General features: G+C 41.6%; 1 protein-coding gene across 1 annotated transcript in view; it reads left to right on the top strand.

The window, feature by feature from the left end:
* Positions 1 to 242: 242 nt before the first annotated feature.
* The window catches only part of LOC124798429 (cuticle protein 19.8-like), a 33,771-nt gene continuing 20,767 nt past the window's right edge, over positions 243 to 13,246 (top strand). Inside the window, exons 1-2 of the mRNA XM_047261837.1 lie at positions 243 to 349; positions 9,832 to 10,167. Of these exons, the coding sequence (XP_047117793.1) occupies positions 335 to 349; positions 9,832 to 10,167 (351 nt within the window). The 5' untranslated portion in view covers positions 243 to 334. The remainder of the gene's footprint in view (positions 350 to 9,831; positions 10,168 to 13,246) is intronic.

Genomic DNA, 13,246 nt, shown 5'->3' with positions numbered 1-13,246 from the left:
AGAAAGCGAGTGAGTTTCATAAGGTAAGTCAGCAGAGTGGAGCAGAAGACGGAGTTGTTTCGCCAGAGGGCAGGGCTCCCTGGCGGCCCTGATACCATCTGGCTGGCCTCGCGGTGACCCTTCACGGCGCATCCTGCCCGCAGCCGCCTGTCAACTCACGCCCACTATGCCGTTAACTTAAAGGCCCGTTTTGTAACGCCTCGAGCAGGCCGAAATGGCGCTATATAAGCGGTCTACATTCGCTCTTCCGTCTCAGTTGCCAGACCGCCCTCCCAAATGAAACGCTCCGTAATTGCGGACTGTATTTGCTGAGTGCGGCACATCTGAAGCGGCGATGCTGTGCCTGAAGGTAGAGTACCTGCTGTCGCGAGACAGGCAGCAGTCACACGAGAAGGGGCGTGGTAAACTAAAACTTTCCTCTCTTCTTTGGTACATCTCTGTCGCTACTGATCTCAACTGGACGCTCCTTAATTTCCTCTGTCCTGTGCACCGTCCTTAACCTACTTCTAACTTCTCCAGTTTTTACGGTCATCTGGTTTTCCGAGTCTTCTCCTTCTATTTCGTTTCTTCTTTGTCAACTTACGATCGATGAGACCCCGTTGAGGGCAACTTTTTTGCAATACATGCTCATCGAAGATGTTTTCCTCATTCATCTCGTTTCTATCAGCTTTCTTGTCCTTCTTATTCCTAGAAATACTTCTTTATTCCTCATTCTGTCAGCACATTTTACATTAAGCACTTTCTTTCATTATCACATTTAAGATCTATTAAACCATTTTTCCTCTTTCTTTTTAGTTGCCCGTGTTCACTAGCATTTAACACTACAGCCTAGGCAAACTATTTCTCAGATCTGTTTCATAGTTTTGTTGAAATCATTTCTGATGTCAACAAATATATCACTTAGAACTACTTAAACCTAACTAACCTAAGGACATCACAAACATCCATGCCCGAGGCAGGATCGAACCTACGACCGTAGCGGTCGCGCGGTTCCAGACTGTAGTGCCTAGAACCGTTCGGCCACTACGGCCGGCCCAAAAATATTTCTCATTTCAAATGTCTTTTTACCATACGCATTTATTCTAAGAAACTTCCAAAGTACCTAAAACACATTGCTTATTCCTGGATCTTTCCTTCCTATGATATTTTGGCGGATTTTACAAGTTTGCTGATTTTTATCACTTAGATGGTCTCTACATTTAACCTCATTCCATAATATTTTCCCACTTATCAACCCTCTTCCTATGATTCTATCAAGATTGCTTGATCATTTCCACGCTGAATTGTCTTTATCCTTTCTCCTCCTACGCCTCCTGCATTTCAAAAAACTTTTTCTGTTAGATTCTCAACACAATTATTGAAACATGTTGATGACAGGCAACAAATTTCTATAACAGTTCCTATATCCGTATTATCTACTTCTTTATCGGCTTCTCACACGAGGCATAACACGATCTCCTCACAAAACATACTGAAATTCGATTTCTGAGTTGGAAATCTGCTGCGTAATATTTCTTTGCATACAGAGGACATGGCGTCACAATTACTCACTTCACAGGGTTGCACTGCAATGCCAATCACTTGCATATCCAAGCGCGTAGTGCAACTCATATGGATTCCACGTTTGTTGCATACCGCAGATGTTATTGTAGTTTTAATATCGAGCTGTGTAGTAAGAAAGACTGTGTCTTACCTAAGTCAGATTCATGAATGGAGGTATGAGGAAACAGCTGTTTTATGTGATCTTGTGTCAGATGACAGCAACAAATCTCTCCCCACGGTTTTTACAATATTTCTGGAAGTAGCTAATAAATTACCGCTTCAGCAAAAACGTCCTTTGTTAGTAATACTACCCGTTTTAGACATGTTGTATCGCCTTTCCAAAACTAACAACTCTTGTAAGTTTTGAAAGTGGGACACGGCATACTGTATTATGCGTCCTTGATGCTGGTTCCATGTCTGAAATAGAATTGGAAGCAGTTAAGATTTTTCGCTGTAGTTGTGACTGTTCGGGACAAAATGTGTCAAGATAAAGGAACAATCCCCCGAAAGTGGTAGCATTACTGATAAAGCACAATTTAGCAGAAGAAGAATTTAATCTACTGCATTTAATAAGTAGCATAGACACGTGAAAATATTAATAAATTTATTTCTTGATTACACAATGAAAGCAAATTTAGTTGGCGAGTATTGTGAGTTGTTCAGTGCCTTTCCTTGACCGGTAACCAATTCAGTTTTTTAAATAGTTCTGTGAAATTCTACCTTGAGACAAACAAACCGGTAACCATTCACAATGCTGTTCTTTGTCTACACAGGATATCCGTATTTATCCAGCTGCGTATGCGTCCTGCGCAGTCCTACAAAGACATTATTAATCTCTTTTTTTTACCTGTAAAAACTTCAGAATTTTCAGTTAACCAGTTAATGAATACGTGTATCCACGTATTGCTACTTCCTTTTAATTGTACTATACGACACTCCATTTTTAACTGTTACTCCAGTAAAATACAAGACATTGCATATTTCTAGCATTGCTAGCTTCAAATCGAGCGGGTTGTACGGATGTAGATCTTGCTCTTAAAATTTCGAGTTCATATGTTTCTGGAAGAGTCAATGAAAATATTGCTTCCTCCTGTGTAGATTTCGCGAAAAGAGTGTGAGGGTAAAGTCAGTTGGTTTCGATTTCGTGCGGAGGCTTGGCAACAGTCGCTCTTCCCGTTCATCAATTCGTGACTGGAACTGAAAAGGGGGGTAAGCGGTAGTGGCACACAAAATACCCTCCATAGCACACTGCCAGGAGGTTTGCGGAGTATCGATGTAGACGTAGATATAGATGAAGCTTAAAATTTCCTCAGAATCTCATAATAAGCTTAAGCAGGTTTAACTACGTTAATGTTATACAAGTTAACGCGTTATCTGAGGTCACATACACTTCATTCCACTGGCATTAAGACGTTTAATGAACACCGGGACCGTGTTCGGTTTTCTGAGGGAATACCTAAATTCGTGCGTGTGCCTATGTGTCGGTTCCGGGATTAATAGAAGTGACGTGCCTGTTGGGGAAGTATCACTTTAGTTAAAAGTTCTGCCGGCCATATGGTACAAATAAATTTTTTCCAGTAGATGTTTACGTCTTGCCAAGTCCTAATTTTTCCATGCCACAATATCTCTTTAGTAGGTTGATTCAAGATATTCAAAATATGTACATAATATGAAGAAAGCCGGCCGGAGTGGCCAAGCTGTTCTAGGCGCTGCAGTGCGGAACCGCGCGACCACTACGGTCGCAGGTTCGAATCCTGCCTCGGGCATGGATGTGTGTGATGTCCGTAGGTTGGTTAGGTTTAAGTATTTCTAAGTTCTAGGGGACTGATGACCTCCGCTGTTAAGTCCCATAGTGCTCAGAGCCATTTGAACCATTTTTTAATATGAAAAACAGACGAGCTCCACTTCGCATGACGGAAGTCTTCGAAATCTGTCACGGTTGTCAGCAACGATGCAACATTGTTTAACATGGTTTGGAGTCGTAGCTAGACGTAGACTAGATAGGAAAATTCCGTGGACTACCTATCGTCTGTAAACCAAGATCAATGCTAAGTCAATGGCCAGTAGAGAGGGAACGTTGAGACTGCCGTGAGCTCAAATCAGAAAGCCAGGATCATCTTAAGCAACACACAATCACAGAGTTCCATGACAAATTCTAGGTCCAGAAATCGAGATGACAGTTGTTCCGAATGTTTCAATGGCTAGATACGAAATGTCGATCCAACCGTGGGGTGGGTCAATGACCATAGCCATGTCATGAGTTTGCGGCGACCTCTTTCGCGGCAGCCGAAAGCGGAATTACGTGCCGAACAAATAAAATAGTTGCCACTCAGCGAATTTGTCACCATGTCTCTTGAATCAGCCGTGCGGGGTAGCCGCGCTGTCTGAGGCACCTAATCGCGGTTCGCACGGCTCCTCTCGTCGGAGGTTTGAGTCCTCCCTCGGGCATGGGTGTGTGTGTTGTCCTTCGCGTAAGTTAGTTTAAGTTAGGTTAATTAGTGCGTAAGCCTAGGGAACCCTGGCCTCAGCCATTTGGTCCCATTGTCCTTTGCAGAAATTTTTTCGCTTGAATCGCGGTATAATAATCTGATGATCGTTCCAAGATGCTTTCCATGCATGGCTTCTAACTTCCAGCACTTAATCTCTGGGTAGTGTACAGCGGTCCGTCCTTTATGCACCAAGACTTTCTCTTGCTGATACAGAAAATGTCCGATTACCTAGTCTAAATGTTTAAAACGTTTTCATAAACAACTGCCATCGATCAAAAGTAACGATCCCTCACGACTACATATCACGAGTGTTTTGTCAATGTTCTAGGGTTTAAATCACCTCAACATTTGCAGCGAACATTTTTCACTGTGCACGCTGGTAGTCGAAACGCCTTTCACTTGCATCAGCCATACATGTCCTTTCTCCCTGCGCGGCTACTCTGCTTCATATTAAAAGTAATTAAGTATCTCGAACAAAATGACCTCGACCATGCCAATTCCGAAAAAATCAATATGCGAAATACAACTTGTGTTTTCTCGTACGACACCCTGAGAGTCCTGAATCAAGGCAGTCAGGTAGATGCAACATTCCTCGATCTACGAAAAGCGTTCGTCTCAGTACCAAATCAATGTTTATTAATGAAAGTACAATCATATGGAGTAACAAACGAAATTTGTAGCTCGGTTCTTGGTAAGGAAGACGTAGCGTATCTTGGATGGAGAGCCAAGTGTAAATGTAAGAGTACGCTGGTATGCAGAACTTAATAATAAAAGTAACTTTCTCATGATGTGTCACTACCAAATAAAATAGCCTGAATAAATTTGGACCACACACACAAAGAACTGCTACACTATAGTTCAAAATGTAACTCGGACTGGTATGCAGAACTTGAGGATGAAAGTAATCTTCTTATGCTGTGTCACTACCAGATAAAATAGCCCGAACAAATTTGGACTATACATTCAAAGAACTGCTACACTATACTACAAAATGTAACTCGGAGAGATACACAATGAGACGAACAGAAATGACAAATGGTTCAAATGGCTCTGAGCACTATGGGACTTAACAGCGGAGGTCATCAGTCCCCTAGAACTAAGAGCTACTTAAACGTAACTAACCTAAGGACATCACACACATCCATGACCCAGGCAGGATTCGAACCTGCGACCGTAGCGGTCGCGCGGTTCCCGACTGAAGCGCCTAGAACCGCTCGGCCACTCCGGTCGGCCAGAAATGACACTTTTATTCAAAAACAAAAATTATTCTGAAGTCACCGCGATTCATGGTGGACCCCTGGACATTACAAATGGCGGGAAATGGTTCTTAATAGGGTCCGTGGCACATCGGACGGCAATGCATGCTCTGCAACATGCCACATGGCCACAAAGTTGATAACGCGTTCTTGTGGTCCGGAGTTTCATTCCTCCACAAGCGCGGTTAACAACTGAATGTAGGCGTGATGCAGTACGCCTCCCCAATGCATCCATGCTACCACTCTCCCCATATTTGAGCTCGTAATATATCCAGCAACAGTGTCGAACATGATCGCTTTGGTGGTTCACTTGTTATGGTGTGGAAGGGAATAATGTTGCATGCGACAACTGATCTCCAAATCTTTGAACACGTTACTTCACATGTAAACGTTGTTAAACCACTGTACTACTTCCCCATGTGCATCTTTTTATGAGTGCATTCGGCCTCGACTTCATTTTTATAGATGTCAATGCGCCACCGCATCGAACAGTGCAGGTAGAGCAGCCCTTAGAATGAGAGGCTATTCGGCCAATGGACTGGCCTGCACGTTCTTCGGCTTAAGTCCTACCGAGAACGTGTGAGGTGCGATCCAGAGACGTATGGCAGCACATCAGAAACCAACGATTAATTAGCAATTATCAACTGCGCTAGTGGAGGAGTGGAAAACCCTATAACAGGAGCTCCTTACCATCCTTATGGACAGTGTGGAAACACGTTGCAGAGAATGCTTTGCTATCCATGGTGATCACACACTGTACCAAGAACCATGACCCGTTATTTTGTGATGACCATGGTACCACCATAAATCACACTGACTTCACTATAATTACTATCGTCGAATAAAAGTGTGATCTCTATTCATCTCATTACCTATTCCTTTAGCTTACCTTCCGTACTATGCTGTAGCACTTCTTTCTATTTACGGTCCAAGTTTCATTGAGCTATGTTATTGAGCAGTGACGCAACATGTGAAAGTTACTTTTATCTTTAAGTTTTGCGCATCACTGTAATTTCAAGAGAGCAACAGGTAGTGTGTGCGAACCCTCGTTTTTCCACGTTGTCAGGCAGACAGTATCGGTAGTATCCTCAGGCTATTTACAGATGCAGTTATCTATAGTGAAGTACTATCTGAAAAAAACTGCAAAACATTCTTAGATTCTGATAAGGTTTTGAAATTATGCCAAGTCTGAGGAACTGCTTTAAATTTTCAGTAATATAAAACTGTGAGCTTTACAAAACGGAGGAAAGCAGTGCCGTATGACTACAATGTGAGTCAGAAATGCAACCAGTCAACTCATACAAATGTCTCGTTGTAATATTTAATGGGGATATTAAATGGAATGACCACATAGCATAAGTGATAGGTAGAATTGTTAAACAAGTGTAGGCTACCATAAACTGTAATAAGTTAACAGAGACTAGAATAGTTTTCCTGGTTGCCTTGGTCAGTTCAGATCATGACTGCGGTTCCTCCACATTAGCCTTGAGGCATAACTATCAGGCGTTACTTAATTTAGATAGCTTGCTTTACATATGTGATCAGTGTCTTACTACATTGAAGAGCCAATGAAACTGGTACACCTGCCTAATATCGTGTAGGGCTCCCACACCCGACTAATAACTGAAGTTGTGGTGGAGTAAATTGGCACCATAAATCAGTAAGAGTACGAGGAGGTGGAGATTTCTTCTGAAGAGCTCGTTGCAAGACATCCCAGATATGCCCAATACTGTTCATGTCTGGGGAATTTGCTGGCCGGGGGAAGTGTTTATACTCAGAAGAGTATTCCTGGAGCGACTCTGTAGCAATTCTGGATATGTGGGGTGTCGCATTGTCCTGCTGGAATTGCCGAAGTCCGTCAAAGTGCACAATGGACATGAATGGATGAAGGTGATCAGACAGGATGTTTACGTACATGTCACCTGTCACAATCGTATCTAGACGAATCAGGAATCCCATATCACGCCAACAGCTCACGCCCCATACCATAACAGGGCCTCCACCAGCTTGAACAGTCCCCTGCTGACGTGCAGGGTCCATGGATTGACGAGGTTGTCTCCAAACCGGTACACTTCCATCCACACGATACAAATTGAAACGAGGTTCGTCCGACCAGGCAACATGTTTCAAGTCATTAACAGTCCAATATCGGTGTTGACGGGCCCGGGCGAGGCGAAAAGCTCTGTCATGCAGTCTTCAAGGGTACAACAATGGACCTTCGACTCCGAAAGCCCAAGTCGATGTGCTTCGTTGAATGGTTCGCACGCTGACACTTGTTGATGGCCCAGCCTGAAATCTGCAGGAATTTGCGGAAGGGTTGCAATTCTATCACGCTGAACGATTCTCTTGAGTAGTCGTTAGTCCTGTTCTTGCATTATCTTTTTTCGGCCGCAGCGATGTCTGAGATTTGATGTTTTACCGAATTCCTGATATTCACGGTACACTCGTGAAATGGTCGGACGGGAAAATCTCCACTTCATGGAATATCCTCGACCCAGCCGGGAATCGAACCCGGGTTCGCTTGCATTGGAGGAGGGCACGCTATGCAGTGGGTTTACTTATATTTTAAATTACGTTTTGGTCACAGAGCCTACGAAACAGTTTTGCTCTACGTAGATGTCCTCCTATCTGTTACTTAAAAATAACGAGTATTATAAGAACATGGAAAAAATTTGAATGTTTAATTTAGGTACTATTCAAGTAAGTATATAATTTTTTATGTTTGTGCATATAAACTGTACTTGCTTCAAATGTAACTGATTTGTTTGTATCAACTAATTTTCCGTATATATAAAATGAAATTTATGTTTTATAAGGATATAAAATGTACAATGGACTAACACTAGACGACGAACAGTTATAATTACGCTGAAAATATGCAAACAAAAATTAAAGAGAAGTCGTTAGCTTCCCGTTTCTTTCTCATACAATCATTTATGTTTCTTTCCTTACCAGTGCTGCCAATACTACCGGTAATCCTACCATGTACTATGTCATTTACGTACTGACTCAAAATTACCGAAATGTAGGAGCGGAACTCTACTAACAGGTAAAGCAGATTTTGGTTCATTAGCAGAATACGGGAAAATTGAAAGTCTGTCCATAAAAGGTTGTTCATATACTGGGTGATTCACGAAGGAATGCAAATATTTTAATATGTTATTCTACAAGTAAAACTAAAGAAAAAGTTGATATAAACATAGGTCCGCAAATGTTTAGTTACGGCTAATAAAAGATTTTGCCTGAAATTTAGCAGCTTCGCTAATATGAAGCCATTGCAAAACTGTACGAGGTTAAAGTAAAGCACGATTTCCACTTATTTTGTTATTATTGATCTGGTGAATCTAATAAAACATGTCCCAAGTGTGTACCGGCAGTAGTCTTCCAGAACATCCAGAGAAGAAAAGAAGCAATTTCGTAAAATTTTTAGCTTATTAACTATTGGCCCAATTTGTTTTTTAAATTGCAGACAAAGTTTTCAATAGAAATTGTAGAGAATTTAATTTTGGAAAAATGATGCTAATAACGTTAAGTAAAACTGCATGTGTCAAATAATAGGCGCTTATTAATACCATAACACATGTGAATCCATGTTGAACTTAAATACACTAGTATTATTATGCTCTTTCACTGAAAAATACAGAAAACTAACCCATTTCAAGGTTAGGAAAGGACTGATACAACTCACTAACGGTTGCCAAGAATGACATAAACGTTTCTACGTTCTTAACGGAAAGTAAACAAATGTACGATAATGCTTGAAGCAGAAGAAATGAAATAAAATTTGTGGTGCCGCCGGTCCTCGAGGTCCGGCCGCAGCTCAAATTTTATTTCATTTCTTCTGCTTCAATCAATGTCGTAGATAAAGAAGAGGCTTAAATGTCTCAGGGAAAAATATAATTATAAGACCTACAAAATAAATAAATTTACTTGTGTAATAATCTTTGCATTTCTTCGTGAATCACCCTGTATTTGGGATCCGCGATAAGTAGGACATATAGGGATATATGTAGTCTTCAAAGAAGGGCAGCACGAATGGTCACAGGTTTGTAAGACACATAGGTGAGTGTCACGGTTATGCTGAAGAAGCGATTGAATAATGACGCTAACTATTCCGCGAAAATCTATTTGAAAAATTTCAATAATCATCTTTAGGTGAGGAATCTAGGCGTACGCTACTACTCGCTATGTATCGCTCTCGTAGAGATCATAATGATAAGCCTAATTAAAGCGCGTGTAGAGACGTTTACGCAATTATTCTACCACTGATCTGTACGCGAATGGAACGAGGAACAGCTGCAAAGCGTGGTATAAGGAAAAATTCCCTCTGGCAGGCGCTGCACTGTGTTCTGCAGAGAACACATGTTGATGTAGATGTAGAATCCTGGTGCTGTGGCAGTGAAGGCTGAGCGCCTTCCACGGCCCAAACGGGAAGTGGTGAGCAGCCTTACGCATTTAATACGCACCTTCCCATACCCTTCTTGACTTATTGTCTGACATTAGTTCACCGAATCGAATGTGAAAACTGCAACTACTGTGAACAGGTGTTGGTGAGCGTGTCCGCTCTGTGGGGCGCGGTGGCGCAGCAGCAGCAGCAGCTGGCGTTTGGAGGCTTCTCCGGGCCCCTGCAGGGCGGCAGGCCGCAGGACGCGTTCTCCCAGGCCCAGGGCAGGCCGCTGGCCGGCTTCGGACAGCCGCAGGCGACCGGCAGAGCTCTGGACGCGTTCGGGCGCTCGGCCGGCGTGCCCCCGGGCACCCTCCCACTCGCCGCGGCGCCGGCGCCGCCGCCCCCGCAGCCGCCGCCTCCTCCTCGACGGTCGCCGGCCGTCGGACTCCGGCCCGACGTCTCTGGCCGGTTAGCTGACGACGTCTTCGGACCGGTGAGCCTGGGAAAAACCTACCAGTTATAGTGGATACCGATATTTCGTTTCTGACTAATCGGTATTTTCCGGTATTAAATTTGGCCTCGGTTAAAAAAAGGTTCTTTTTTTATTTTTTGCTAATAACCGAGTAAAAGAGCCGAAAAACCAATTAGCCATAGCGGCAGAGTAAAATTTCTCGTTTTTAAATAAACCTTTTTTTAGGAAAGAAGTACTTTTTTCGTCAACTTTGCAACGGATTAAAATATTGCAATATTATAGAAAATGGGAAAAGCACTCTGTACTATTTAGATAATATTGACAGAATCGAGCACATGGCATAAGAACTGGTACAGCAGTGCTGAGACAATAATGTCGGGTTTCCCGTGTGTCATGGCTTAAGGTACGTGTGTAGGTGTGCAGGTGTGGTTTATACCAGACAAATGCTCCCTAGCTCCCTGAAAATTTCAGGTTCTATAGAAGAATGGCCACTGTGTAGTAAAACATAATAAGCATGTATTAGTAAGCATGATGTGCTGCAGTTAATCAAATTATCAAGAAAAATACGTAATTATCATTCTACATCGGTTAGTGAAAGAGGTATTCAGAGAGCAAAAAAGGGGATTCAGAGAGGCAAGCTAAGGAAAGAAGAAAATTTTCTAAAATATGATTAGGTCGTGAAGTGTCTGGTGACTGAGAATATTCTTCTAATGGTCCAGGACTAAAAAAGGAAATTAACAGTTGAAACTCCATTCCATGAAAATATGGATGCTATCTTATAAATTATAAGGAACTTTTTCTTGTTTACTGTTAACAAATACCTAAATCATTGTGGGTTTGTATGGCATACCAGTTTACACATTTATTCATACCCTTTTCAGAATGTTTCAAACACCTAAGATTTACACCAACCAAAGCTTGTCAAACAATTTTTTTCTTCCAGCTATGAGACAATTTTCTCTGAACAACAACCGCCAATGTACTGAAATTAATCGGTGTTCAACATTCCAAACCTCCAAAACAAAAGAATTCTTTCTAATGAAAGAAAATATTTTCCCTGAATTTAAAAAGCAGGTATTGGAGACTCCAGGACACCTTCACTAACTCTTTGTTCTGGGCAGTTCACTACCAATTACCACCATTCAAGCAAGCCTCACAAAGTAGTTCCGTGTTAAATTTTGTCACAGGGCGTACCCCTTCTGTAATTATAAATGGGGTAGAGCCAGAAAAAGTCTGGGAGCCAGGATCAAATCCTCATTAGGCACACAGTTTCAACTTCTTACATATAACTGCTTCAGCAAATATTCTGTTTAACAAAAATCCTTTTTGACATGAGGTATTTAATTCCAACTGTGTAAATTCTGTTGGTAGGTGAAAATAATTTCTGCGGTTAATTGTGTGCTTCCAGGTGTTCTGCCAAATTATTGTTTCCATTTTACGCACAATATTTTGATGACTGAGCCAGTCATCTTCTTCAGGTTCTACGAGTTTCGCTGTTAAGTGTGTATATTCTCTGGCTGGACTTCAACCAGACTGAACTACTGTTGTCTCTTGTGCTGCTATTTATAGCCAAGTTCAATTCCCAATATTCCCTACACCCTTTCATGCTTTTGTTTCCAGATCTCTCATGTATTCCTTGAAACTCAAATTTGCACAGCATTTCCCTACTCTAGTGGATGCGATGGCTATTAATAAATTGAGTGCCATTCCCAAGGGTTATTTAAATTGAAACCTATATCCCTGTTTGTTAGGTTTTCTGACAACTTTATTTTGATAGATTTTTTAATCATGCAGTCACAGAAACTAGACATTTACACCACAACATTGGTCTCATTGTATTACATTTCATGATTATATTCATGGCAGTGCTCGCGTGACAGCTGATTTGATTTGCTTGAATATTTTAGTTGTGTGGGTCGCTGATATATCTCACATCTTTCCTTGATTGTTTCTGTGGTCTGCTATAAACAAGAGGATGTCACAGTTGCATAGAATGCAGTACACACCCAGATTACAGAGACCTAGATCGTCTTTTACAAAGAATACTTTTTATTTAGATGCTATGCTTTCATACAAGACTATCAATCTTTCTGGATACTTGGCCAGCATAAGGTAGATATGATACGTTTGGTGACTCTTTCTCAGTCTCAGCCCGAGAAGTGAGCATCTATCACACGATCAGTGAAAAAAAAAAAGAAAAAAAAAGCCAGTTTTAAATTCCAGGCACGCGATGCTGTTCTCTCAGTTGTCCCTTTTGTTTTTTGTTTGTTTGTTTTTTTGGTCAGTGGTTATTGTTAGACAAGTATATTATGTGTGGCCCAACCTAAAAGGTTGGACACTCCTGGTCTGTACGTTAGATTCTCGCTGTCGTCGCCAGACATCCGTTGTACTGCATTATGGCTCTAACCAGTCTGGAAATATCTTTACAAAGTCAAGTAGTAATGAAGTACAAAGTTTCATTTGCTTTGAAAAATTAAAGATTTGTCTACCATTTCTATGAAGTAAGAAAAGAGGGTGCTAACAGTAAGTAACAAATTAATAGCTGAACAACAATAAAAATTGAAAGTAGCTGATCTGCTGCCTGTGTCAGCCAGCCGGTGTGGCCGAACGGTTCTAGGCGCTTCAATCTGGAACCGCGCGACCCCTACGGTCGCAGGTTCCAATCCTGCCTTGGGCATGGATGTGTGTGATGTCCTTAGGTTAGTTAGGTTTAAGTAGTTCTAAGTTCTAGGGGACTGATGACCTCAGATGTTAAGTCCCATAGTGTTCAGAGTTATTTGATCCATTTTTTGTTGCCTGTGTCAACATAATGTGCCTTTACCGTAGCCTTTGAAAACGGACAAATTAACATGAAAAACGAAGTTACTCAACGGTAGTTTCACCATTTAGTACTGACTACTCGTAACGTCCAAATAGTGGTATGATTCTCCATTACAACATAATTTTTGAGCAGCGTTTCAAAAAATTACAATCAGTAGGAGAATACTGGTGAGTTTTTACAGTGTTCAACCAATTATCACACTCAGAGAAAAGCAGCGAACGGTGTACAGACTAAGTTTTCTTTTATTTGTCTTCTCAATTTAATATTTTGATTCTATGT

The sequence above is a fragment of the Schistocerca piceifrons genome, chromosome 5 (genome assembly GCF_021461385.2).
Source record: "Schistocerca piceifrons isolate TAMUIC-IGC-003096 chromosome 5, iqSchPice1.1, whole genome shotgun sequence".
Taxonomy (NCBI): Eukaryota; Metazoa; Arthropoda; class Insecta; order Orthoptera; family Acrididae; genus Schistocerca; species Schistocerca piceifrons.
This window is presented reverse-complemented; position numbering and strand designations above follow the sequence as displayed.